The sequence below is a fragment of the Mustela putorius genome, unplaced genomic scaffold (genome assembly GCF_011764305.1).
Source record: "Mustela putorius furo isolate JIRA1106 unplaced genomic scaffold, ASM1176430v1.1 tig00000228_pilon_pilon_pilon, whole genome shotgun sequence".
Lineage (NCBI taxonomy): Eukaryota > Metazoa > Chordata > Mammalia > Carnivora > Mustelidae > Mustela > Mustela putorius.
In genome coordinates, this window is record NW_025421322.1 from 24,704,438 (window position 1) to 24,729,886 (window position 25,449).

At 45.5% G+C, this 25,449-nt stretch overlaps 1 protein-coding gene and 1 non-coding gene across 6 annotated transcripts in view; one reads left to right on the top strand and one right to left on the bottom strand.

Annotated features, from left to right (window-relative positions):
* TBC1D31 (TBC1 domain family member 31) overlaps positions 1-18,119 on the top strand; it is a 68,634-nt gene extending 50,515 nt beyond the window's left edge. For 3 of the 5 annotated variants that reach the window (XM_004743502.3, XM_045078091.1, XM_045078090.1), the window contains 6 exons: positions 1,608-1,700; positions 6,656-6,796; positions 8,699-8,893; positions 10,432-10,570; positions 15,965-16,060; positions 17,782-18,119. In XM_004743502.3, the coding sequence (XP_004743559.1) occupies positions 1,608-1,700; positions 6,656-6,796; positions 8,699-8,893; positions 10,432-10,570; positions 15,965-16,060; positions 17,782-17,915 (798 nt within the window). In that variant the 3' untranslated portion in view covers positions 17,916-18,119. The remainder of the gene's footprint in view (positions 1-1,607; positions 1,701-6,655; positions 6,797-8,698; positions 8,894-10,431; positions 10,571-15,964; positions 16,061-17,781) is intronic. The other 2 variants (XM_004743503.3, XM_045078089.1) reach the window with 2 other exon arrangements.
* Positions 18,120-22,996: 4,877 nt separating this feature from the next.
* Positions 22,997-23,069, bottom strand: TRNAM-CAU. The gene has a single exon. It is a non-coding gene; the product is annotated as a tRNA-Met (tRNA).
* Between the last annotated feature and the right edge of the window lie 2,380 nt (positions 23,070-25,449).

Sequence of the window (25,449 nt, forward strand, 5' to 3'; positions counted from 1 at the left end):
GCAACTGAGGCTGATAATTCATTATTCTAGAAAAGCATATGTTCTTCTCCCAGAGTAATACAGGCTTAGAACTCTGACCTCTTGATTCCGAACTCTTTGAGATAGAAGCATTTTTTTTTTTTTTGGTCAAAGAATCTTGTAAAGTCCTTTCAGTTCGCGTGACCTGGCCTCTGCTTACCCTTCCAGCCTCCTGTCCTTCATCTCCCTATTCTGATAGTCAGCTCGGACCTGCTCCACTGCCAGAGCTTTTCTCCTCGCAGCGCAGGCACCAGCAGGAAGGCTGACACGCACGAGTCAGCGCACGTCCATTAGCGGTCAGCGGAGCTGAGCTGGGTTTGCCCTGGCGCTAAGCTGTGTGTGTGTCTAAAAATCCATAAGCAGAAGAGCTTCTCTCATTGAAAGTCCCGAACAGCATGATGAACGGTGCCAAACCTCTCCTCTGCCCACTGGCATTTTTACTACCCTCGTTTGGTGGACTCGAGCATCCTCACTTGGAGCTAGCCCGCTCTCCCAGTAACCTCCTTAAGTTGTACTGGTTGCCAGTCAGTGGTTTCTTTACTTCTCAGGTGTTTGTCCTTCTTGTGCACCCACTGTCTTTTCATCTTTACTCTTTGTTTCTCCAGAGATAGGTATTCAATCCTGTGATCTTTGATCTTTACAATGTCTGATACGTAACGGATGAAATAGTGTGCAGTCGTTATACGTGTGCTGAATAAATGAATGGCGTAAGATGGGGTTATAGTTTGTTTTGTTCTGTTCCTGAAACACTTGTCACTCCTACAAAATGGGGACTCTAGGCAGCCAAGTATTTAAGACCACTCCTAGGATTCTGTCTACTTAAAGAGGGCCTTAGTTGAACCCTCTAGTGGAGAAGAGTGAGAAGCTTCCAAGTAATCAAAATTTGGAGAGTGGTGAACTTTAAATTAGCTGAGTCCAAGCAGAGCACCTTGAACTTGGAGTTACTAGTTGCCAAACTGAAATTATTGAAGTATAGTCATTTACGGGTGTCTGGGTGACTCGATTGACTGGGCGACATATTCTTGATTTCGGCTGGGTCATGATCTCGGGATCCTCGAGCCCCATGTCAGGCTCTGTGCTCAGTGGGGAGTCTGCTTGAGATTCTCTCTCTCCCTCTGCCCTTCCCCCTCACTCGCTCGCTCTCCAAGAAAATAAATAAATCTTTAAAAAGAATTTTCTTTAAGTAGAGTCATTTAATCAAAAGAACATTAAATAATATCATATTTAATAAGAAACATTCTATATTTTTAACCACCACAAATTTAAATTGCTCAAGTTTTTCTAACTCATAATATTGGCTGATACAGTGTGGTGAGAACTGCCATCTGTTCTCGCAGCCTGGGTAGATGAGCGTATGGTAATTGTACTTTCCTTTTTAGAAAATTAAGCTTTAACTTTAACTCAGTCTTTATTCCCAGATTCTACAGTGAATGTTAATAAGCCATCAATTACTCTGGTATCAAAAACCCAATACTTTTTATTTTAAATACTCCGAGTGGGTTGTTTAGATTACAAGATTACTAAATCTGTTGAAGAGATATTATCTTGTATATTGTTTCTGGTGTTCACACTTTGTTGTTTGGCCGTAGGTACACATGAGAGATCAAGAAATTGCTACTACAGCGAAAGACCTGGAAATGAGACATCTGGAACTCGAATCACAAAAAAGACTTTATGAAAAGGTATAAATCACCTGTTTGCAGCATGAAAGCAGGGCTTATACAAACTCTTTTTAGATTGTATTTATTCGTGACTTAATGTTCATCTCTTTTGGTTTTTGTGGGGTTTTTTTAAAGATTTTATTTATTTGACAGAGAGATCACGAGTAGGCAGAGAAGCAGGCAGAGAAAGAGGGGAAGCAGATTCCCTGCTGAGCAGAAAGCCTGATGCAGGGCTCGATCCCAGGACCAAAGCTTAACCCGCTGAGCCACCCCGGCTCCCCTGGGTTTGTTTTTTTTTTTTAAAGCAGAATATAGTGTCATCCAGGATTGTAAGGTAGCCAAAATGTCTGAACGTACAGTTTGTTGTAATTCTTTAATTCATGCTTCTCTTAGCGACTTAGTCTAGTGTCTGAGGTACCAGATGTAAGCCCCAGATTTTGCTTCATGATTTTCTACCAAGTTACTAAGTTTTCCTGTATCCGTGTGATAGTGAGTACAAAATTAGCCCAGTACTTGATAAGGATCTTCGTAAGTAAGGTAAATCAGATAAGAGCTGTAAAGGACTTTAAATTTGAATCTGCTGGAAATAGATTATCAAGGACCTACTTAGAATATATAATTTAGCTTCCACGATGCTGGAAAAAAGAATTTTGTTAATATAAATATTTATTATTTGGAAAAAGCATTTTGTTCTTCATTCATTTAACATGGAAACCATAAGTTTTCACTTCCTTCAGCCCTCTTTTAAAGTGAGACTTCGAAGTTGGTGAGAACTGCAAATATGTAACAGGTAACAGATGATTGTTACTTACATTCAAAAAGATTTAAAACCTATGGCATCCTTTCATATCTGTAACACTTTTTAAGTTCCATACTGAACGACTTCTAGAACTGAGCCAGCAATTTACACCACAGCTCAGTCTCCTGTGATTTTGAATTAGATTCAATTCATTTGGACCAAACCTAAGATTACTTTTTACTGTCTTTTCTTTGGCGGAGGTAGGTGGTAGCCCCAATGGGGCATGGTGTCAGAATCAACAGAAAATTTGCAAGAAAAATACTAAGAATTTTCAAATAGGTTTCTCTCAGATTCTCAGGTATTAGCATGTTGGTAAATTGGCATTAACCTTCTCTGTCTCTGTATGTACCTGGACACATGTAGATACATTTTTTTTTTCTGAACTTTTTAAGAGAAAGTTGCAAACCTGATGCCCTTTTCCCCCTAAATGCTTCAGCATATATTTCCTAAAACCAAGGCATCCTAATCACATGACCACAGAACAATGATCAAAATCATGAAATGAGCACATTATTGTTATCCAATATATAAGCCTTATTCAGATGTTATCAGTTGTGGTAAGACTGTCCTTTAGAGCAAAAGAAAATCTCAGATAATCTGCTTTCTCAGTTGTTATGTCTCTTTAGTCTCCTTTATGTTGGCCCCACTCCTGAGTCTGTCTTTGTATTTTATAACATTGATATTTTTGAAGAATCCGGCCAGGTATTTTGTAGTGTTCCTCAGCATTTGTCTGTTGTTTCCTCACGGTAAGGTTCAGCTTATGTGCTTTGGGCAGGAATGCCCCAGAAGCAATGCCGAGTTTCTTCCTGTGGATCATTATCATTTTTGCCCTCTTCTGAGGAAAGTATTCATTAAGCAAACAGGTTAGAGAAGACCAAGCCTGCTTAACAAAACTAACTTATAAATTCCTGAACATTATCAGGTCCGTTAGATTCAGATGTGCAACTCCTGGCTTTTTCATCAGTTTTAGTAATTAATACTTTATCTGCCAAACTTAGCTCTCAACATCAGTTTGATTAACTGCATCTATTTGTAAACAAATTATATCCCAGTAAACAGACAATATTGTGGTGACCTCTATCGAAAATATATGCCCAATATTCCATATATATCTAATTTGAATAAAAATTTTTTTAACAAAAGAAAAAAATGAAGCACAAACAAATAAGCACATACTGACCTCTGATCCAGATTCCATCCCCTTCCTCTCCTAGAACCCTGGTTCCTCAAGTCCAGTTTCAGCCTCTGTCTCCATCTCTCTTTCAGGCACATGTACCTTCTCCTTGGCCTAGGACCATCCTTGCCAAGACTGTGATGATTAAATGAGTTAATGTCTATATGTCAGTGACAGGAGACCCCAAGACTACCCTCTGGTTCAGTGATTTGCTAGAAGGACTCACAGATCTCAGGAAAAGCTGTTACACTCATGGTTATGGTTTATTACATCAAAGGGATACAGTGTAAACTCAGGGAAGGTAGGGGGCGCCCGGCTGGCTCAGTCAGTGGAGCCCGTAACTCTTGATCTCGGGGTCATGAGTTTGAGCCCTGTGAGGGGTGTAGAGATTACTTAAACAGCAACAACGGAACGCCTTGGCAAAGGTAAAAGGCACATAGGGCAGAACCCAGGAGAGACCAGCACAAGCTTCCCCTTGTCCTCTCCCAGTGGAGTCAAACGGTACCTGATTTTGCCAGGAGAGATGCACAACAGCGCATGGCGAGTTTTGCCAACAGGCAGGCTCACTGGAGTCTCAGCATCCAGGGTTTTATCAGGCGTCAGTCCCGCAGGCATGCAGGATGCACAGTACTTACTTGCTCTGAGAGGTCAGGCTGATACGGTGCGTCCTGTGGCTCCTACCAGAAGTCACGTGATTAGCACGAACTACCTGGCAGAGCCCAAGGGCCCGGGCCTACAAAGACACTCTTATCAGGCAGGGGAGTCAAGGGCTAATCTTTTCATTGGAATGTGCACCTCTTTATGGAGTAGCTAAAATTCTATATTCTGCTTTTCTTTTTTACTTAAATCCTTTTTGCAAATGACTACATATCTTGGTAGTTGTCATTCGTAATAGATATTGACGAACCGTAACTTATTTAAATGTTTTTTTCTATTGTTGGATGTTTAAGTGCTTTACAGTTTGTGGCTATAAGCTTCTTCATACATATATCTTCTCTGCATATAATTGGAAAACATTTTTATTTTCCATTATGAAGGTAATTATGTTACCAGTAGATAATGAGAAAAGTGGAAATAAATCCCTAAATTGAGAAGTAACTACTGATATCATTAATAAGGATAAGTGAGATTATTTAGTACACACAATTGATATTTTGCTTTTTTAACTTAAATTTTCATGAATACTGTTTGCTCTCCTTCTCTTCAACCACGGTACTCATTAGCACTTCCATCCCCAGTCCCCTGACCCTGGCAACCACTTATATACTGTCTTGATGGATTTGCCTATTCTGACATTTCGTTTAAATGAAATCATACAATGTATAGTCTTTTGTGCCTGGCGTCTTTCACATAGCATTTTGTGTTCAAGGTTTATCCCTGTAGCGGTATGAGCGAGTACTTCCTTTTTGTGGCTGAATAATGTTCCATTGTAAGGATAAGACCACATTTTGTTTATCCAAATATCAATTGGTAGATATTTGGGGTGTTTCCACCTTTCGGCTCTGATGAGTTGTCCTGCTGGGAACATTCATGTACAACTTTTTGTTTGAACATGTATTTTCAGTTTTCTTATATTTGTACCTAGGAGCGTAGAATTCTAATTTCTCCACATCCTTGTGAACAATTGTTATAATCTGTCCTTTTGATTATCGCCGTTATGACTGAGCGTGAAGTGGTATCCTGTGGTTTTGATTTGCTTTTTTTCTAATGCTTAATGGTGCTAGTCCACGTGGTGATGCTTTCCTATGTTTATTGGAGTGCTATTTATTTATTTATTTATTGGCCATTCTTGTATCTTCTTTGGAGAACATGTGGTTAATGTCTACTCAGAGTACGTAGAGCCATATTTTGGGTTTTTAATATCTTGTGTAATTTTTTGTTGAAAACGGGATATTTAAATAGTGAAGTGTGGCAGTTCTGAAAATCAGATTCTCCCCCTTCCTCAGGGTTTTCTTGTCTCTTTACTTAGTGGCTTGTCTGAATTAATTCTGTAAAGATTAATTTATGGAATGAAATTAAAGTCGTAACCAGACAGAGACTTCCATACTTGCCTTGAACCAGTAAGCTTCTAGTCTTGGCCGGTGGGCTCTGTGTGCATTACATTGGGGCATGCCTTCAGTACTTAGCTCCGTAGTTTACAGCTCTGTCTTACACTTTGCCTCCTGACCGTGCAGTACCTCAGTACACCAGACTGGACAGCTCAGGACCTTCTCGGATCTGAGCATTCACATAACCCTTGCTAAGTGCACAGCCTTACACATGCATTAGACTTTTAGGGTTCCAGGAACCTATCAGAGCTTTTCAAAGTCCCCTGCAGACATCTAATTCTCCAATTTTTCCTATAAAGCCTTTTGATTAACTTGTGGTTTGCATTGTGGTCCCCTACCTCAGGCAGCCAAGATACTCAGCAGTTTGCTCTGATGTTTTTCAGCAAATGCCCCCAGGAAAAAGGCTGTTCAAAGGAGTGAGTTCTGAGGATACATAAGGACCGCCGTGGGAATGGGTTCTTCCAGAACCACCGCATAGGTCAAATGGTGACAGTCATCTGGGAATGGGAGTTTTCTACTTTTCCAACTCCATTTTTCCCCCCTCCCATTGGCTGTCAGGCTACTGGTTTTCAAGCCTAATGAAGAGTTTAGGGGTGGGGTGAAACTTGGGATAGTGCTAGTTAAAAATGCCCTAAGGGTTACTCTTCTTACCAAGATTCAGCCATTTTTATGAGTAAATGCTCCCCAAATTGCTACAAGCCTTTAGTGAATTTCCGGAGTTCTGAAAAAGTTGGTCATTCCATGTTCTCAATACTTTTTAGGATGAGAGAATTTTCAGGGGTCCTTTCTTGTGTTTTCAGTGACGTCACTGCTGTTTACTTTTTACTTTGAAAATCAGATAACAGTTTTTTATTTGTGTGTTAGTATTCTAGGGGAAAAAAGTGCCATTTTGTGTTCTAGCATTATTATATAGATTTGTGATTTTTTTTTTTACAATTGATTTTTTTTTTAACAGAATCTTACTAGAAATCAGGAAGCTGTTGCAAAAGAAATGAGAGAAGATGCAGATGCCTTTAGACGAAAAGTGGATCTTGAAGAACACATGTTTCATAAATTGATAGAAACAGATCAGACTCAAAACCAAAAAACTCAGAAGGTAAAAATATGGGAAATTTAGTATATATAGAGAGGGGGACATTTTCATCTGTCATCCTGTTATGAAGCATTTCTTTTCCCCTGCCCTGCCCCTCTGCTTCTGTCATCCTTTTAAAAGAAGAAATTCAAGATTAAACTTAAAACCTGCATTAATTGATTTCTTTGCTTCAGTGATCACAATTCCTAGAATCTCACATTAGTTTTAGAGGTTACTCACACCACATGTGTCTTTTATACTCTCTGAGAATTTATTTTTATTATTTTTTTAAAAGCCTTTTTTTTTTTTTTAAGATTTTATTTATTTATGAGAGAGAGGGGGGGGGGGAGAGCGGCAGACAGAATGGCAGGCAGAGGCAGAGGGAGAAGCAGGCTCCCTGCTGAGCAAGGAGCCCGATGTGGGACTCGATCCCAGGACGCTGGGATCATGACCTGAGCCAAAGGCAGCCGCTTAACCAACTGAGCCACCCAGGCGTCCCACTCTCTGAGAATTTAAAGACTTAGGAGAAAGTACAAGGGAAATGGTAACTTTAGAGGTACTGACCTACTATGTTATGTCTCAGAAATTGTCCCTGAGCAGATTAGTTGCAAAACATCAGGTCTTTGCTGTGTATATAAGCCAGCATTTCCAAAGTGTATTCTGTAGAATATTAATAACTATTACTCAGTAAAATGGGGAGTGGCAAGTAAGTGTTGGAAGTGCTATTTAAAGTTGGGTTTTTTCCCTGCCACATTTGAGGATATGGTACATTGTGACTCTTTAAGAAAATTTCCCAAACTTCCTTTCTAGAGTATCTGCGGAGCTCCCTTTCAGAAACGCTGGCTTAAGTGAATTGAAACAGAATGTGGGAACTTCAGAAAAGAACTTGCTCTGTTACCCAGTTAGCAAAATGCTAAATGGGTCTGCGGCCAGGCCTGGCCCTGGTCCAAAAGCCAGGAATAGTGTAAGATCTCCCTCCCTTCTGTTCAACCACAGTCCCTTAGGGGTTCCCCCCAGAATAGCCCACCATTTATTTTTCCTTGAAGGCTTTTGTCCAGTCTGTAAGAATGAGCTCTTCTGACTCCTTTTCAAAAGGTTGAAAGAGGGAGATTGTTCAATCTCACTCATTGCTTAGCCTCGAAATTCTCAACCTTGACTATGTATGCCTTAGAACCACCTTTGTGAAAGTTCCAGTATCCTTGGGGCGCCTGGGTGGTTCAGTGGGTTAAGCGTCCGCCTTGCACATAGACTTTTAGGGTTCCAGGAATCTATCAGTTTTTCAAAGTCCCCTGCAGACATCCAATTCTCCAACTTTTTCTATAAAGCCTTTTGATTAACTTGTGGTTTGCACTGTGGTTACGAGGTTATGATTCCAGGGTTCTGGGATCGAGCCCCGCATCGGGCTCCCTGCTCAGTGGGGAGCCTGCTTCTCCCTCTCCCTCTGCCTACTTCTCCCTCTGCTTGTTCTCCCTCTCTCTGTGTCAAATAAATAAATCTTCAAAAAAAAAAAAGTTCCAATATCCTGCCACCCCAGGGATTGATATATTCGTTTGTGTTGGGTCCTGGACACCACAGTTTGCTTTAAACACTGTGAGGTGATTCTAATGTGCAACCAAGGTTACAAACCTTGGGGTGCTTGGGTGGCTCAGTCAGTTAAAGGTTGACTCTTGGTTTCAGCTCAGGTCCTGATCTCTTGGTCATGAGATCAAGCCCTGGCCCAGGCTCCGTACCGGGTCTGCTTAAGATTCTCCCCCTCTGCCCCTCCTGCTGCAACCTCTTTCTTTCTCTCTCTCTCCAATAAATAAATAAATCTTAAAGAAAAACAAAAAACAAAAAACCACCCTAGACACGTGGATGCATTGAACAGATATACTGTATTTTCTATATAGTCTGACCTTGTTTCTGAAATTTGCAAATATTTCTTAGTTAATTGAAGAAAATTTGGCAGAAGCTGAACAAGCGTGTCTGAATGCCGACTGGCGAATTGAGGCTCTACGTAAACAAAGATGTGATGATCTGCAGCGCCACGAGTGTTACCGGGAAGTGGCCAGACTCCTTCGGGAAAACAGAAGGACCGAAACAGAAGTAGTAGACGCGATGATGGGGGAGGAAGCTAGAAAGGTCAGAATCGTGTCACACATTTTTTTGTTACTCCTCATTTAAATTTTGAAAGTTTAGGGGCCCCTGGGTACTGGTTAAGCCTCTGCCTTCGGCTCAGGTCATGATCCCAGGGTCCTGGGATCAAGTCCCACGTCTGGCTCTCTGCTCAGCAGGGAGCCTGCTTCCTCCTCTCTCTCTGCCTACTTGTGATCTCTCTCTGTCAAATAAATAAATAAAATCTTAAAAAAATTTTTTTTTTGAAAGTTTACATAATCAAATGACAAAAATTAGAATTCTTTCCCTAAAGAAGAATGAAAGGATTTGAGGAGCCAACTAGGAGTTTATGTCCCATCACACAGATGTCCCCTCCGGTTGATCCCATGAGCGTCTCTGGTGCCCACACGCTGCAGATCTTATCACGGACACGCAGACTTCCCTGAGGACACGGAAGAACTAGGGAGAGATCAGGAACCAGAGAACTGGGCCTAGTTCCTTCCTCTTCATGCTGCTCTGTCGTGCTGTCTCTCCCAAAAGCTTTTTATAATGTATTTCCTTCAGGTCACTCTTCTTTTCATTTCCATGCTACCCCAGCTGAAGGACACGTGGCCCTGTCTGATCACACTTTGAGTCAAGGACAGGGAGCAGTGGGGGCGATGCCCGCTGAGGCTCCCCAGGAAAGTCATGGTGGAGGCCCACGTCTTGAGGATTCCTGACATTGGCCCCCGACTGTGCCATGTCAGGTGTTGCTGGACGAGGGGGGAAATGGTGTATTTGCGAGTGGGCTCAGAATCACTGTGAGGGCTTTTCCTGGTACACAGAGGTGCATCTTTGTATCTGCTGTCCCGGGTTCTAAAGCTTGACTACTGTGTGGCCTTGAAATCACTCAGACTCTCTCTCCTCTTCAGTAACAGGAAAGGACTGGATTTCTGTGGTCCTTCCTGGCCCTAACGATTCTTTAAGTTTTGTTATTTCATGCATTAGCATTTTTATAACATAAAAATTACATGTGTGTTTGGATGCGAGAGTTGTAGCATAGAACACCGATGAACTTAAGGAGTTGTAGGATATCTTAACTGCATTATTTTTGTTACCCTTGGGCTAATTTCAAGATAATCACTTTCTCACTTTAGGAAAAAGAAAGTCGGGGTTCATAGAAATTCCTTGATGTCCCTGTAGTCAGCATGTGTACTGGAGCTAGGCAGATTTTATTAAGGGATAGGTTCAAATTAAATAAGACAGTTGTCATGTATTTTAAAAACGAGCTTAATCCCACAAGATCTGCCATGTATTCAAAGGACTTGTTATTTCAAAGACAGTGGGCTCCTGTCTGTGTGCCGTGTGGTCCGCTGACGTCCTCATGGGTGGCACGTGAGAAGTGCCTCTACCCTCGAGGTCCAAGGCAGGCACTCAGTTTACCCTAAAACCAAACAGATCCTGCGTGCCATGGGAATCCCAAAGGAAGTGGGGTAGAAAAGACAGATGGGGTTTATTCCACTGTCGAAACCGCCATTACCCCAACTTTTAGGTGATTTTTCTTTTCTTTCGTTTATTGTATTTAGTGGGAGGAAGCTAAAGAAAAAGACTTTCATTTGAAATCAGAAAAGAAAGCTTCGGCTCTCGCAGATGCATCCAGAAAGTGCTTTCTACAGAAAGAGACAAATGATGCTTTAGAACATGCCGGACATGGGTACAGGAAAGGTGAGTGTCCGTGAGTGCCTTTCTCTCCGTGCTGTCACAGACCCGTCACTGAGTGTGCTCTGCTGTTACAAGTCCCCAAGGTGTACGTCATTCACGTCAATGCTCAGCTGAAAGGTGACCACTAGTCGCCTTTTCATTGGTTGCTAGGACTCGTTTTTTGTTTGTTTGTTTGTATGTTTGTATGTTTGTTTTTAAAAACTCCGATCAAGAAAACTCTCACCCACGCTGTGTAGTTCTGTTTTATTCCCTGGTTCCATGGTCCTGGTTAACCTCCTTAATCTATGAGAATATGATTTGCTCCCAAAGTGCTTCTAGTTTCTTTTGGTAAAAATGTGTGCTTCGCTAACAGCTGGTCCTCAAAACAACAGCATAGCAAAGTAGCGCAAGCAGAGTCACTATAACTGTCAGGTTTTGGTGCCGGACTTGCAGTAGCATCAACTGTGAAAACCTAAATTACTTAGAATTCTTTAATCAAATGCAGTTACAATGAATTTTTATTTTACTACATTTTGCATCATTCCAGTCTTTTTTTTTTTTTTTTTACTGTATATGGATTAACCTTTTTTTAGTAACAGTCTTACTGATAAATAATTCACATGCCATACGATTTTATGGTATTAAGTTGCCATATGTAAAAATACATATATATTCACGGAGTTGTGCAACCATCACTGTAATCAATTCTAGAACGGTTTTAGTGCCCAGAAGGAACCCTCTATGCATTTGCGGTCACTCCCCATTTCCCCTCCCCCCTCTCCCAGCCCCTGGCCACCTCGGATCAACATCCTGTCACTATAGATTTGAATGTTCAGGAAACGTCGTATAAATGGAATCACATCCTCTGGTCTTTTGTGTCTGACTTCTTTCACGTGGCGCGACGTTCTGAGGCTCGTCCGTGCATCAGCGTGTCACCCACCTGATGGCCAGTGGTCCACTGCAGACACCTTCCACTCTGAAATTTATCCATTTGTCGTCAGCTGATGAGCCCTGAGGCTCTGTCCATTTCTGGGCGTCTGTGAATAATGTCGCTGTGTGCCTGGCTTCTGTAATTCACACATTCGAAAAGTAGAAATGTAGGTTAGACGCCTTGGCGTTGAATTACGCGTACTTCTGAAACTCGTCATTAGCTCTCAGGCTCTAGATTCGGGTCCCGCGGACCACCCCCGGGGAGGGAGGGAGGCAAAGTCACTCTGCACAAAGCAGGTATTTCCCAGTGGCTCACAAGCGGCAGTAAGCAGGGGAGCTGCTGCCTGCCGGGGACCCTCTCACACTGCCCCCCTCCTCTAGACAGAAACGATGCTTGAGGCTGTTAGAGAAGCTGTGGCTTTAGAAACAGGAAAAAGGAGGAAACTGCAGCAGAAGTTTCCCCTTCTGTCTTCAGTCACCTTCCCGCTGGGTCTTCCCACCGTGCTGCCTGTTTTTATAACTTTACTAAATTTCACCAATGAGAGATAATTTGGCTAATAATCATCCATTTTTCAAAAGGCAAACGGCTACGGATTTGTCACTTTCTTAATCAGGGTGTATAAGTGAAATCAGTCATTTGCTCTTAACACTGGGAGATAATCAGCTGTAATTAGGAAAACAGCATTTTGACTTTTGATTGGCGGCGAGCGCCATTTGTTTGTGCCTCAGGGCCTAGAATGGAGGCACCAGGAAGTAGGAAACTGGTAAGAATCTGCCAGGGGCAGGTCATTTATTTAAAATTTTTAAAATGTCAGGGGGCCACCTGGCTGGCTCAGTCGGTTAAGTGTCTGACGGTTGATTTCGGCCCAGGTCATGATCTTGGGGTGCTGGGATCCAGCCCCGCAGTGGGCTCTGTGCTCAATGGGTAGTCTGCCTGAGATTCTCCATCTCCCTCTGCCCTCCCCACACTCATGCTCTCCCCCAAATAAATCTTTTTTTTTTTTTTTTAAGATTTTATTTATTTATTTGTCAGAGAGAGAGAGGAGCGAGAGTGAGCACAAGCAGACAGAGTGGTAGGCAGAGGCAGAGGGAGAAGCAGGCTCCCGGCTGAGCAAGGAGCCTGATGCGGGACTCGATCCCAGGACGCTGGGATCATGACCTGAGCCGGAGGCAGCTGCTTAACCAGCTGAGCCACCCAGGCGTCCCCCAAATAAATCTTTTTAAAAAATAAATAAAAATTTTGCTTAGTGTCAAATTTTTATTGCCAGGGAGGAAGAAATTCTTGCTATTTTCTAGAAAACAGGATCTTCTGGACAGTGTGAATGGCCCTTGCTACCCCTAAAATCCATGGTCCCTAAACTTAAATTGTAACTGAAAAAGCCATGTCCTATAAAATGATATTAGCGCAGTTTTAAATGGGCGAAGGATTTGAATATACCGTTCTCCAACGAAGGTACAAATGGCCACAGTACACACACAAAAAGACGCTTAACCTCATCAGTCACTAGAGCCATACAAACCAAAACCATATGAGGAAAAAAAAATGTAAAAATACAAAAACAGAATGAGATAGTAGCGTGACTGTAATCCAACACAGCGAGTGTTGACAAGGGTCCTAGAGAAAAGGGGATGGTGCTGCAGGTTGTGTGAAGTGGCAGCCACTTTGGGAAATAGTCCGGCAGGTTCTCAGAAGGTCAAACACAAAGGGGTTATGTGACCCAGCAGTTGCGTACATGGGAGATGGGAAACGCGTCCATACAAAAACCCGTTCAGGAAAGTCGCAGCGTTGCTACCATAATAGCCGGGAAGTGTAAACAGCCTGGAGAGCCATCAGGCAAGGAATGGATCAACACAGATCCATATGGTGAAAACTTAGCTGGCAATAAGAAGGAACTAAGTACTTATTTATGCTGGAAATTGGAGGAACTTTGAAATCTCTGTACTAAGTCAAAGGAGCTAGACATCAAAGGATACATATCCTATGATTTTATTCGTATGGAATGTGTAGAACAGGCAAATCCATAGACACAAAAAGTAGGTTAGCAGTCTCACAGGGTTGGGAGGGTGACTACTGATGGGGAGCTTGGGGTGACAGAAATGTTCTAGAGTTAGTGGTGATGGTCGTGCAACTCTGAACACACTAAGAACACTGAACCGTACACTTTCAAGAGTGAATTTTATGGCATGTGGGTTCTATCTCAGTGAAACTGTTACTTTAAAAGAAAACATGAGTACATGGCTGTTACCAGGTGGGGACCAGGTTTCTAATTACTGGGTCTTTAAAAAAAAAACAAACGAACAGGTTTGGAGCATCGGGGAGCATACTTCAGAGGGAGGATTTCACAGTGTGGTGTTGGTTCCCAGACTAGGTGGCAGGAGCCCTGAGTCCTAGTGCCAGACTTATGGTAAATGAACACAGGCGTTTAAGTAAAGTTGGCCAGAGTCATGGATTTATTCAGAATTGGTGACTGGTCTTCAGTTTCCTCATTTGTAAAATGACAACATTATAGACCAGGTAGTCTTTAATTTTGTTCCAGTGCACCATTTTCTAGCCATTGATGGTTTGTGGGCCTCTCTGAGACTCTTCCCAGAAATATGCACAAGCACATAGACACACAGAATTTTCCTTTATGATTCTTGTGGGTTCCCCAACCAAAGCCTCCATGAACCCTGCTCATATAGGACAGAACTTGCTAGATGTAATAATCAATGGAAGAAAGTTGCCTGCCGTGGGGATTGTTAGACCAGCTGGAGAGAGCTCATGTACAGGATACTTAGAGATGTTACTGGAGAAGATAGAGGATAGGGACCTTCAGTGCCAGGCTCAGGAAGTGGGCCACGTCCTGTCTGCCACGCTGGCTACCCAGCAGAATGACCTGGAAACTCTACTGTTGGGCTCACCTCCTGGGTAAAGAACTCGGTGCCTGGGGTTAGAACGGAAGAATTTTAGTTTGTACCTTTTTAAAATTGTACTCTTAATACAAATTCAGCAAATAAATACTGATTTAAACTAATAAGAATCACCTTTGGGGCTTTAAAATACATTACATTAATAAGAATAAGTTGCAGTACAATAAGTACAGGAAAGAAACTTCAAATTTTTGCTTTATTCTTAATATGTTCAAATGTGTTACTATTAGCATTTATTATTTTTTTGTAAATTGCAGATTTTTTTTAAAAAACCCTTTTAAGGACCTCACCAACAGTGGATTACTTTGGCAGATCTAGGATAGGAACTAGGAAGCTGGATTTTTGTTTTAAAATTTTTCTGCTCAGCCAGTATTTGAAACACAGCTGTTGGCAGAGGGAACCATTCCGTGCTAGAAGAGAAGTGGTGTTCACACCATGGCCCTTCCGGAAGAGGAAGTAAACAGCCAGGGGCAGGACGGCTTTTGGGGGACAGATGATAGACAAGGGACAGTGAGATCTCAAATGTGGAAAGATCTGGAGAACCAGTATCAGATCAGCTGTGTTTGTAGTGAATGCCGGTTATCCTGCTTCTGCCGGAATGTTCGGGGCTGGCGAACTCCCTACCTGATTCCACTTCTGCCAGTATTTTATTTACAAGCTCTGCCTCGTAACGTAAAATTGAATATGCCTTTTTTTTTTTTTTTAATTCCCTCATTAGAAACAGTTCTTTGGAGCAAACGCAGATTACATGTACTACCTCTGCCACAGGACAGCCCTTCAGATGTTTGACGATGACTCTCACATCCCATGTCCTCACACCCGTTCAAATTAGTCATTTGGTAATCAGCCCCAAACAGTCTTAATGACTCATTGAGCTAAAACTGTGAGTTAAAACCATTAGCTGCAGCCCTTAAGACCAGGGAAAAGGCATCTTAATAAGTCAATGTAACTCAGTTTGGGCCTGACTCCTGGAAGCTCGGACCCTGTGATGGGAGTAGAAAGGAACAGTCAGGACTCTAGCTGGGCTGAAAAATAGAAAAAAGGACCTGGGTGTCTTCACTGAAAAGCCATAGGAGTTGGGGGAACGGTGAAAACATAGCCGAGGGACCAGTAAAACTTATGAGATGAGAGTGATCAAGGAACAGGGGGAGGCACCCTGCTCCGCTCACGGTTCTGGAAGTTTGCAGGGGCAGCCTGCCTCTCGCTGGTTCTCCCGTGCTCTCTATTGGCTCCATGAGGCCCTGCCCGCTGGTAGCTGCCAGGGGTGGGCCCTGGGGAGTTCTCATAATCTTGTCCAAGAAACATTTGGGATCTCTATCCTAACATCTCTGTTTTTGAGTGGTTTGTTTGTTTGTTGGCTCTTTGTTTTAGCTAAAGGTGTTTTTAAAATATGTCACCGAAACTTCAGCTCATAACTGCCCTTGCCCTGCCCTTGGAATGGGGACAATGCTCTTCCCAGAATAGAAATTGGGGACTTTTCATCCTTGGCAGATGTCATTTCCTGGGGACCATTTAGAATTCAAAAAGGCTCTCCACTCACTCCCAAACCTCTTCTGCATCTCCTCCCTGTTACAACAGCAGCGTCCAGGGACCAAAACGGACAGGTCGCCTCCAGCTGTCTGCCTCGAACCTCACAGCTAAATGACATTTTGGAAATGGATTCTTCAACATGCAGTGAGTTGATAAGCAAGCACTGTTTCTTCTCTCATTTACAATTTCACCTTCATCTAAGCAAGACTGTGGCTTGAATCGTATTTGCGCCATTCTGATGCCGTTTCTGCAGGGCGTGGGGATAATGGAAATCCTGAAATGGAGACAGCAGGGTTCTCCGCTCTTCCAGCTGGGGAAAAAAAAAACTGGATCAGACCGAAACCAAGTAGAGAAAATTTGCCAGATGGATGGCACTGATGCGATTTCCTTTCTCTAATACTAGTTGTAGGTGCCTACACAAGTCTGTCACTAGCTAAAGTAATGATATTCACAACTAGGTTTTACACCCTCGTGGAAAGAAAATCTGAGCATTAGTTTTCAAAGCTATTGTGTATTTGAATTTTCTGAATGTTCTTCTGGACTGGGCTCTTTCCAGGAGCCACTGAAGACAGGGGTTTGCTGGGGGTGGGGGCGCTGTGATCCACAGCTGGGGCCACTCCCCGGGGACCCGCCCAAGACAAACAGCTTCATGCTGATTGGCCAACATTTGCTTCCCTGCAAGTTTTTATGTTTGCATAAAAGTTTGCATAAAAAATTTTATGTTTGGAAACCTGATACAGAAATACAGTCACAGCTTTAGCCCATAAAGGAGCTGAAGGTTTTCCCAATAAACTATTTGATTTCTTTTTAAAATGGGGGAGGGAACAAGGAACATTTTCAACAAAACTATCATATAGAAGAAACAGAATTTAACGAGATCTTTTGAGTTCCTTTAGAAGAACAGAGTCTTACACAGTGTCCTCTGAAGACAGGCTTTATAAGAAATATATCTAGTAATGAGTCGTGAGATTGCAGTGTTATAAATTTTTGCTGACTCATGCTCTATATGCATCTATAGATTCTGTGTCAGAATAGGAATTAAACCAAAAGTCATGCATAAGTTGAATGAAAGTACACGGAACTTTCAGCTGTTCTTTATTCTGACATGTCAGAACTTAAATTTTTAGTTAGATAATTCTAAATTAGAAAATCAAGTCAAGACATTTGGTAAGCTTAGGTATTTAGCAGCAAAACAAAACACAAAAGTGGGATTCCTGTGGAGGAAAATAGAGTTTTCAGAAATTGGAGCTGTTTGAATATGTAACTAAGTTTGAAAGAATTATATTTTTAAGGTCCTTTTTATTTTTTTCAGATTCCAGTGTTTACTAGCCCCTCAAACTCAGTATGAAATGTCTGTTGCACTTGGACACATTGTAATATTTTAATTGGACTCTCCCTTTGTTGGCCACTATGAAACCATTTGATTTATTTATTTTTATTTAGTCATTGGGAAAATAGTCTTGGTGTACTTTTCTAAATATTAATTTTGGCAACTTGGAGTGCTTTTTCTCACGATCTTTATTCTAGTGAGGGAACTGAGTGTTGCAAAGAACTCTCTCAGCCTCTCTTGGACATGATTTGTTCCTGATTCAAACAATTATTTATATCCCCCAAAATTAAAAACAAGTGCTACATAACCAAAAGCAAGTAAGTTCTCTGATAGCCTTCATTCAATTTTACCAGTAAGTATTTGGCTTTGTAACTGGAACAATGTAGGAAACAAGATGTTAGGCTTTTTCGTTCAAGATGTTTAACTTTTCAAATATTCATTTCATTATTGGGTTTTGGCAACGTATTTACCTTCAAAATACATGCTGTATCTAACATCGGAAAATTAAACTATTAATTTTACTCTTTTTTTGAAGTTTCTTTAAATCAAAGAAGAATGCAGTGGGACACCACGGAGCGGGATCTTATGGACAGAGTAAGAACTCTTCGCCAGAGACTCACCGCCCAGGCCCGCAACAGATGTCAGACACCTCATGTTTTGGCCACGTAGAGGGCTTGAGAGAGTCGGAGAGATACCTATTTTGCAATCAGTGACACTGATTTTTAGATTATTTATTTTATATCCCTACAGAGGGCAACTTTTTGTATAGGAAAAAAATGTGTGTATAAAAATTATGTGTACTATTTCATTCTGATGCTTTTGGCTTGTAAATGGCTTCTTGCACTTTTCATAATAAAAGGTTTTAAGCTCTTAGGGGCGCCTGGGTGGCTCAGTTGGTTAAGCGTCTGCCTTCGGCTCAGGTTGTGATCCTGGAGTCCCGAGATCGAGTCCCTTATATGGGCTCCCTGCTAAGTGGGGACTCTGCTTCTCCCTCTGACTGTCCCCCTTCTCATACTCTCTCTCTCTCTCTCAAATAAATAAATAAAATCTTTAAGAAAATTTTGTTTGAAGCTATTAAAGCTTGTTAGAGTCTTTCAGTTTGCAAGGACCCGCATAAACTTCTGACTTGAGTTGACGAGGGTTTATTTTAAAAGTAAATGGAGGGGCACCTGGGTGGCTCAGTGGGTTAAGCCTCTGCCTTCGGCTCGGGTCATGATCCCAGGGTCCTGGGATCGAGCCCCGCATCGGGCTCTCTGCTCAGCAGGGAGCCTGCTTCCTCCTCTCTCTGCCTGTCTCTCTGCCTACTTGCGATCTCTGTCTGTCAAATAAATAAAAATCTTAAAAAAAGAAAAAAGGTAAATGGAGAAACAAAGACAGGAAATCATCTCAACAACTGTGCAGCCAAAAGTGAGAGAAGTCAGCAGGACATCTAGAGCCCCACTGTGTCTCCACAGCCCCTTGTCACTCAGCAGCTGGGTCTCCTCTTCCCCAGTGAGCCCACCCTGCTCAGAACATTGCCGTCTCTGTCTCTGCTCCCCCACACAGCCCCGGCTCCACAGCAGGGCTACTCGCAACTTCATCATCTTGGATAATTATTTCCAGAACCTTCCTTGATCCCATTTCTAAAAGGAGAGTAGAAATAGCTCAGGGACCTGATGTGGGGATTAAAATGTAAAATTCTACTACTGTACTTGACGTAGAGCATGCAATAATATATAGAAGTAATTCTTGTGTCTGTGGTTATAAAGCATAAACTCTTTTTTAAAAGCATAATCCTAGAATAAACCAAATATTCGCAGTAAGCAAAATGCTCTCTTGGCCAGCAGGCAAAGTGCTAATGCAAGGCACTGGTTTCCCAAGAGCACTTTCCTCAGCCTACTTTCCTGTCCATTTTCAGGCAGCTGCAAACAGGCCTTCATGGGCCACGCTGGTGCGTGTTTGGCAACAGCAAGTCACAGGATATAAAATGTACAGGGTAGAATGGAAAGCGGGGTGAACTCGAAATTGGTGAACTCAAAATTGCTTGCTCACCTGAAAGGATTGGAATTCTAAAATATCCTGATCCTGCCAGCCAGAATCAGCTACATAAAGTCAGATTTTCACCTCTACCTCAGGTCCCCTTTTTACCAGGATGCACACCACTCAGCCTGGTTTTGCAAATACACACACCTCTTTCATGGTGTTGCAGTATTTTTTTTAAAGATTTTTTTATTTATTTGACAGAGAGAGATCACAAGTAAGCAGACAGGCAGGCAGAGAGAGAGGAGGAAGCAGACTCTCCCTGCTGATCTGAGAGCCCGATGCAGGGCTCGATTCCAGGACCCTGAGATGGTGACCTGAGCCGAAGGCAGAGGCTTTAACCTACTGACCCACCCAGGTGCCCCGCAGTATTTCATTTTTTAAGCGCCTGGGTGGCTCAGTGGGTTAAAGCCTCTGCCTTTGGCTCAGGTCACGATCTTGGGGTCATGGGTTCGAGCCCTGCATGGGGCTCTCAGCTCATCAGGGAGCCTGCTTCCCAGCCTCCACCCCACCCCACCCCGACCCCCCTGCCTGCCTCTCTGCCTACTTGTGATCTCTGTCAAATAAATAAATAAAGTCTTTTAAAAAAATAAATAAGTTTCCATTTACCCAGTGACAGTTACACATACTCTCAACCAGATGAAACTCTTCCTGTGAATTCCTCAGTCTTCTCTGACTAGTTCTCCCAGGAACAATGTTGATCATGTCACTGCCGTCACGGATTTCAGACATTGGGCATTTTCAGATGCTATCACACGTAATACCTGAACTACATTTCTGATGCTCTCTGTCTGCTTCTCGACTATCTTCAACTTAACCCCAATGTCTTTATAATCTAAATTCTCTGGGACTTGAAGAAAGCTTGAGCTTAGCTAAAATTTCTTCCTGCTCCAGACATCTTCTTGAAGTTTCTCTCAAGAACTTCCTTGAGCTTGTTAAAGCAGAGAGGTTCCTAAAGGCCTTTTCATATTTATTACATCCATAAGGTTTCTCTCTGGTATGAAGTGATCCATGTTGGATAAATTTGGGGCTTCAGCTGGATTCTCCACATTGGCTACACTTCAGAGTTTCTGTCCAGTATGAATTCAGTGGTGTTGAATAAGTTATTAACTTGGTTTAAGGCCTTTTCAGATTTATTACATTCATATGGTTTTTCTCCAGTATGAATTCTCTGATTTTGAGGAATAGTGGAGCATTTGCTAAAGGCCTTTCCACAGTGATTCCGTATTGACCAGTACGGCAGCAGTGGTGACAACAAGCGCCACCAATGGCTTCATATGCCAGCAGGGGTGCACTCGGCACAGCTGCTGGAGTTCAGGTCTAGACCCAGCCAGGAGACAAACCATTGGGCAGTTTGAACAGGAAAAGCTTCAGGTCCTAGGTGAGTTACTCAACAGTGATAGGAGAGGAAGTTAAAGATGTCCAGAGTGTTCTACAGGGTCCCTGGGACGGAAGGAGAGGAAAGGGCCGACTGGGAAAGGAGACCCCTCCCTCCGCAAGGCTCTGGGTTAGCCCTGGTGGGAGAAGTTCTATGGATTGCCAAGACCAGAGTTAGTCAGTCCGAGTCAGGGGCACAGACAATCCAAGGCTGCGGGGTGGGAGGGCATGGGGAGGCAGCGCAGCCGCCCCTGAGTGTGGTCAGGGTGGCTCTGCACTGTCCCGGTGAAAGGGCCATGGGAAACCGCCCTGCGGGCCCCATGGGGGCAAAACAAGGCTGGAAGGCAGATGCCCAGAGTGGGTGGGGTGTTGCCGCTGGCATCTGACCTGGAACGTTCCCTGTGATGGGAGGATTGTGACAACGCGGCCATCGGCAGAGGCCGTGAAGTCACCACGAGACTGTGCACTCTGGGCACACAGCCGGGGCAGTAGCACTGGCTGTCCCCACACACTCCCGCTGACCACAGGGAAGCAGGAGCCAGGGGAGCAAAACAGCACCTTGGGAAGGAGAGGAGAAGGCCCATTCCTCCTTTGGCCGTCCTCCGGCGCCCCCTACTGCCACTTTGGCATCCTGCGCCCTGGGGAAGGGCTCCAGGAGCCCCGTGGGTCGCCGCTGCTCTCAGTTTACCCTGCTGACACAGAAATGTGGACGCAGTGTGGGTGCCTTTATAATCGCGTTCAGACGCCAAAGGTTGCCTGGCATGACGTAGATGAAGGTATCCAGACGCCTAGGAGGGTAGGAACGCAGGCGTGGGTGGATCACGTAGGAACTTGTCGCTCATGGGCTCTGGAAGATGCTCCCCTCCAGAAGGACCGAGTGCAGAAAGGATCTGCCAACTTGAAAAGCTCGGTGGTGGTTCTGTGGGTGAGACAGTGCCAGATGCCTCTGCTGACAGGCCCCCTGATTTCAGGGGAGTTGAGGGGGTTCCGTAGCGATCTGCTACCAAGGACAAACCATTCGGAGTCGTGGGCAGAGGAGAAGCAGTAGTAGTGGGGGCCGGGGGCTGTTGGTCATGGATTATGTGGTCCCTAACAACGAAGCAGTTGGCCTCTCCTAAAATGTGGCTCGATGCAGGTAACAGGAAAGCGTCCCGATCTGGGGCTGAAAACCTGCCTTGAGTCACCGCAGTGGAGAGCCAGGCCTGCCGCCCTTTCCAGACCTAAACTTATTTCCAGATCCAAAGCCTCCTGACCCAAGGCAAGGCCAGGTCCCCCTGCTCCCCCACACCCCCGCCCCAGGAAGGATCCTGCAACAGCGAGTGCCACGTATTATGCTATAAGTAACCCCCAAGTCTTCCCAAAGGGACCTGTTGCCGTTCACCTGAGGGACTGGACCCAGCCCTTCCAGGGGCTCCGAGACACTGGCCGTGTCCCCCGAAGTCAAGGCTCACGGCGGCAGGTGGTGGGTTTGGGGCCGAGCTGGAGTCCCAGCGGAGGCAGGGCCGTGAAGCCGGCTGTGGTTGGTTTCCGAGTACCTGAACCATCACCGGGCCCGGCCTGGCTGGCAGACGGCAGGGTCTCCGCGCTGGCACCACGACGCGTTGAGTAAGGGGCCTTATGGCAGAAAGAGGGCCGGGAGAGCCTCGGGAAGGTGCTCCCTGTCAGGTCAGTGGAAGTACTCTCGCACCGTCGGGGAGCTGCAGAGATTCGTGCCGCATCAGACGGCTGCAGGATGGGGGCGTTCACAGCCAGCGCAGCGCCATCGGTTGGCCGCGCAGGAACCGTCGGGGACCACCGCGGTGGCCGGTGCACCTGCTTCGGCCGCAGTGGCAGCAGGGCCCCCGGTCCCGCCCCGCCGGCGGCCGTCGGCACCCCTGCTAGGAGCGCTCCCGACCCCCCTCCCCTGCCCCCTCGGGTCCCGCCGCCTCCCAGCGCCGCAGGCCCACGCTGCCCCGTGGTGCTCAGGGACCTCCGCCGCCTGGCCGCGCGCGACGGCCCTGCCTCCGGGGCCAGGGCGGAGCGACCCGGGAGGGCGGGGTGGCAGGGGTACTGCGCCCTGGGGAAGCTGCGGTTCTTTGTCAGCGGCTTACGGGGTCGCGGCCAGTGTGCCGCGTGTGTCCCCCTGTCGTCACGCCTCGGCCTTCCTTCCAGTCCTCAGTCCAGGGCCCGGAACACAGAAGGGAGACTTGACAGCGTGCGAGGACCGGTTTTTCCGGCAGGCGAGGCGAGCCAAGCGTCTCCCCGGAGACCCCTTTGCGGAAAAGCGCGGGTTCTGGGGTCTCCCTGTGCACCCGGGGGCAAATAAAATCCGTCGTTCTGGCTGGAGTGGAGATGTAGAGCCAACAAAAGTATTGTGCCCCGTGTGAGGATCGAACTCACGACCTTCAGATTATGAGACTGACGCGCTACCTACTGCGCTAACGAGGCACCTACTCTGGGCTTTCCGCCGGAGGATAATGAAGCTAGTGCTGGGGCCCGGTGCGCATGCTCAGACGAGAAACAGCGGCTTCATTTCTGTCTGCTCTGAGTTCCCGGACGCGAGCGCCAAAGCTAACGCAGATCACCTCCCGCCGACTCTCGAGTCTTCCTCTGCTTGCTGGACGGTCAGCAAACACTGGGGTTTGCTTGACCCCACTGGGCTGAGTAGAGAGGACACGAGAGGTGGGATTCTTCCTGCTTCTGTACTGTCCTATTTTTTAAATAGTGCGTCAAAGCGTTTGCATACTCGGGATCTCGAGAAACACTCACTGGCACCTGCTGTATTCCCGGCCCTGTGCTGGGTGTTCACCGGGACATCCCCAGCCCCCAAGGGTTGGAGCGGAGGCGCAGGTGCATAATGATTTGAAAACACACACATTAAAAAAAAAAAAAAAAGAGGGAAAGAGAAAAGAAAAAGAAAGAAAGGAAGAGAAAAGAAAGAAAGAAAGAAAAACACACACATCCAGGCAAGCACACACGCCCGCCTTTCCGGCCCCCACCGCGGACCCGGGATCCAGCCGGGGCCCCGCCCCTCCCGGCGCCCCAAGTTTGCCCGCTGCAGGCCGAGGCCACTCTCCCAAGCGAGAGCAGCTCGGGAAACAGCCTCAGCACCTTGGAAGCCCCCCACCCCATCCTTCCCCCAACCCCCAGTCCTTTACAGCAGCTCATTAACTACCTTCCTTGTTAAGGGAAACTATGTCACTACCATGCAAGGAAAATGGTAGTGGGTGGGTTGGTTTGTTTTCAACACAGGTTAAAATAAACACATTGCTATTAAACTAGAAAACACTCTCCCACGGACCATCTAAAATCAGCCACATCACGGCTCACTTAACATCTGTGTATTTCTCTGGATGTCAATTTTACCTTCAAAAACGTAAATGAAGAGTGAACTCCAGCCAGCGACAGGCTTGCAGAAGGGCTTTGGAGGAGTGTCCCGACGGTTGCCAAGCTTTTGAGAAGCCAGGAGTTTGCTGGCCCGCGGCCTCGAGGCCCTGAGATGTTCAGGTCGATCCAGGCGCGGGGCACACTGACACGCACTGCACAAGTCTTTCAACGTTTTCTATTTTCTGAAATGTGTCGTTATAAAATGTTGCGGGAGGAGTTGTTTAAATCACCCAGAACTGGGGAGCTACGGTGGGATGTGGAAGGGAACGAATGGCCATGCGTGTAAGGAGGTGGGAAAATGCCATTATCATCTCCAGAGCGGGCACCAGGACTCCGGGGAGTTGGGTGGGGGGAGAAAGTCAGAGGTGGGGTGGGTGAAAGATCTCTATATTGGAGAAAGACCCCTGGAGTGGGAGGTCAGCGCGACCCACAGGGGGAAAGACAGGGCGAGCTCCTGGGCAGGGGAGGCTGGGGTGGCGGCACGGGGGAGGGGGTGGGGGAAGACTCCTAAGGGCACCTTCAAGTCTCCTTAGGAGGAGTCGCGGGGTGGAGCAGACGATCCTGGGGGAGTTTCCCCCACCCTCACCCTCCTCAGTGGAAGCCCCACGATCACGCAGTCCTCCCACCCATGGTCCCGGGGAGGTGGGGGTGGGGGGGTACCTCACAGGGGCTATGCTCCAGGTGCGGTCACCGGGGGCCCCAGGACAGCCGGCGGGTGCAGGATGGCGAAGAATGGGGCAGAGGGGACAGAGAGGGAAGCCCCCAACACACACACAACTCAGAGGAACCTTTATGGGGTCCCTGTCGACTACAGTTACAAACGACTCTCTCCTGGGTCCCTGCAGGCCAACGGACAAACTCTCCCCCCTCCAGGGTTATGCCCTCAAGTCATGTTAGAACTGCAAAAATCTTGGAAAGCTCCCAAGTCCATGAACAGGGAAGTGGCCAGAGGAATGAGGGTCCCTCCAGAAGGAAAACAAGAACAGGGCAGACTCCATGCCTGATATGAAACGACTGAAGAAAGCAAGGGCAGAACCGGGTGTGGGGTGCGCTGCCATTACTGTATGAAGGGGGGCAAGAGTGTTCATAGTTGCTCGTGTTTGCACGTTAAATCTCTGAAAGGACACACAGACGACCAAGATCAATGATTAATACGTGCCGGGAGAGGTGGAAACTGCCTGGTTGAAGGCAAGGATAGGATGAAGACTTTCAAAAAAGTGAACTATTACGTGAGCAGCTTTAGATTTCCAGAGAAATCGTGGACAGTAGAATTCCCCTAAAGACCACCCCCAGTTTCCCCGATTACTAACACCCGGCATTAGTGGGGTATGTTGGCTACAATTAATGAACCAGTGCTGATCTAGTATTGCCTGGAGTCCCTCCTGATTCAGATTTCCCTAATTTTCCCCAAAGGTCCTTTTTCTGTTCCAGGATCCCTTGC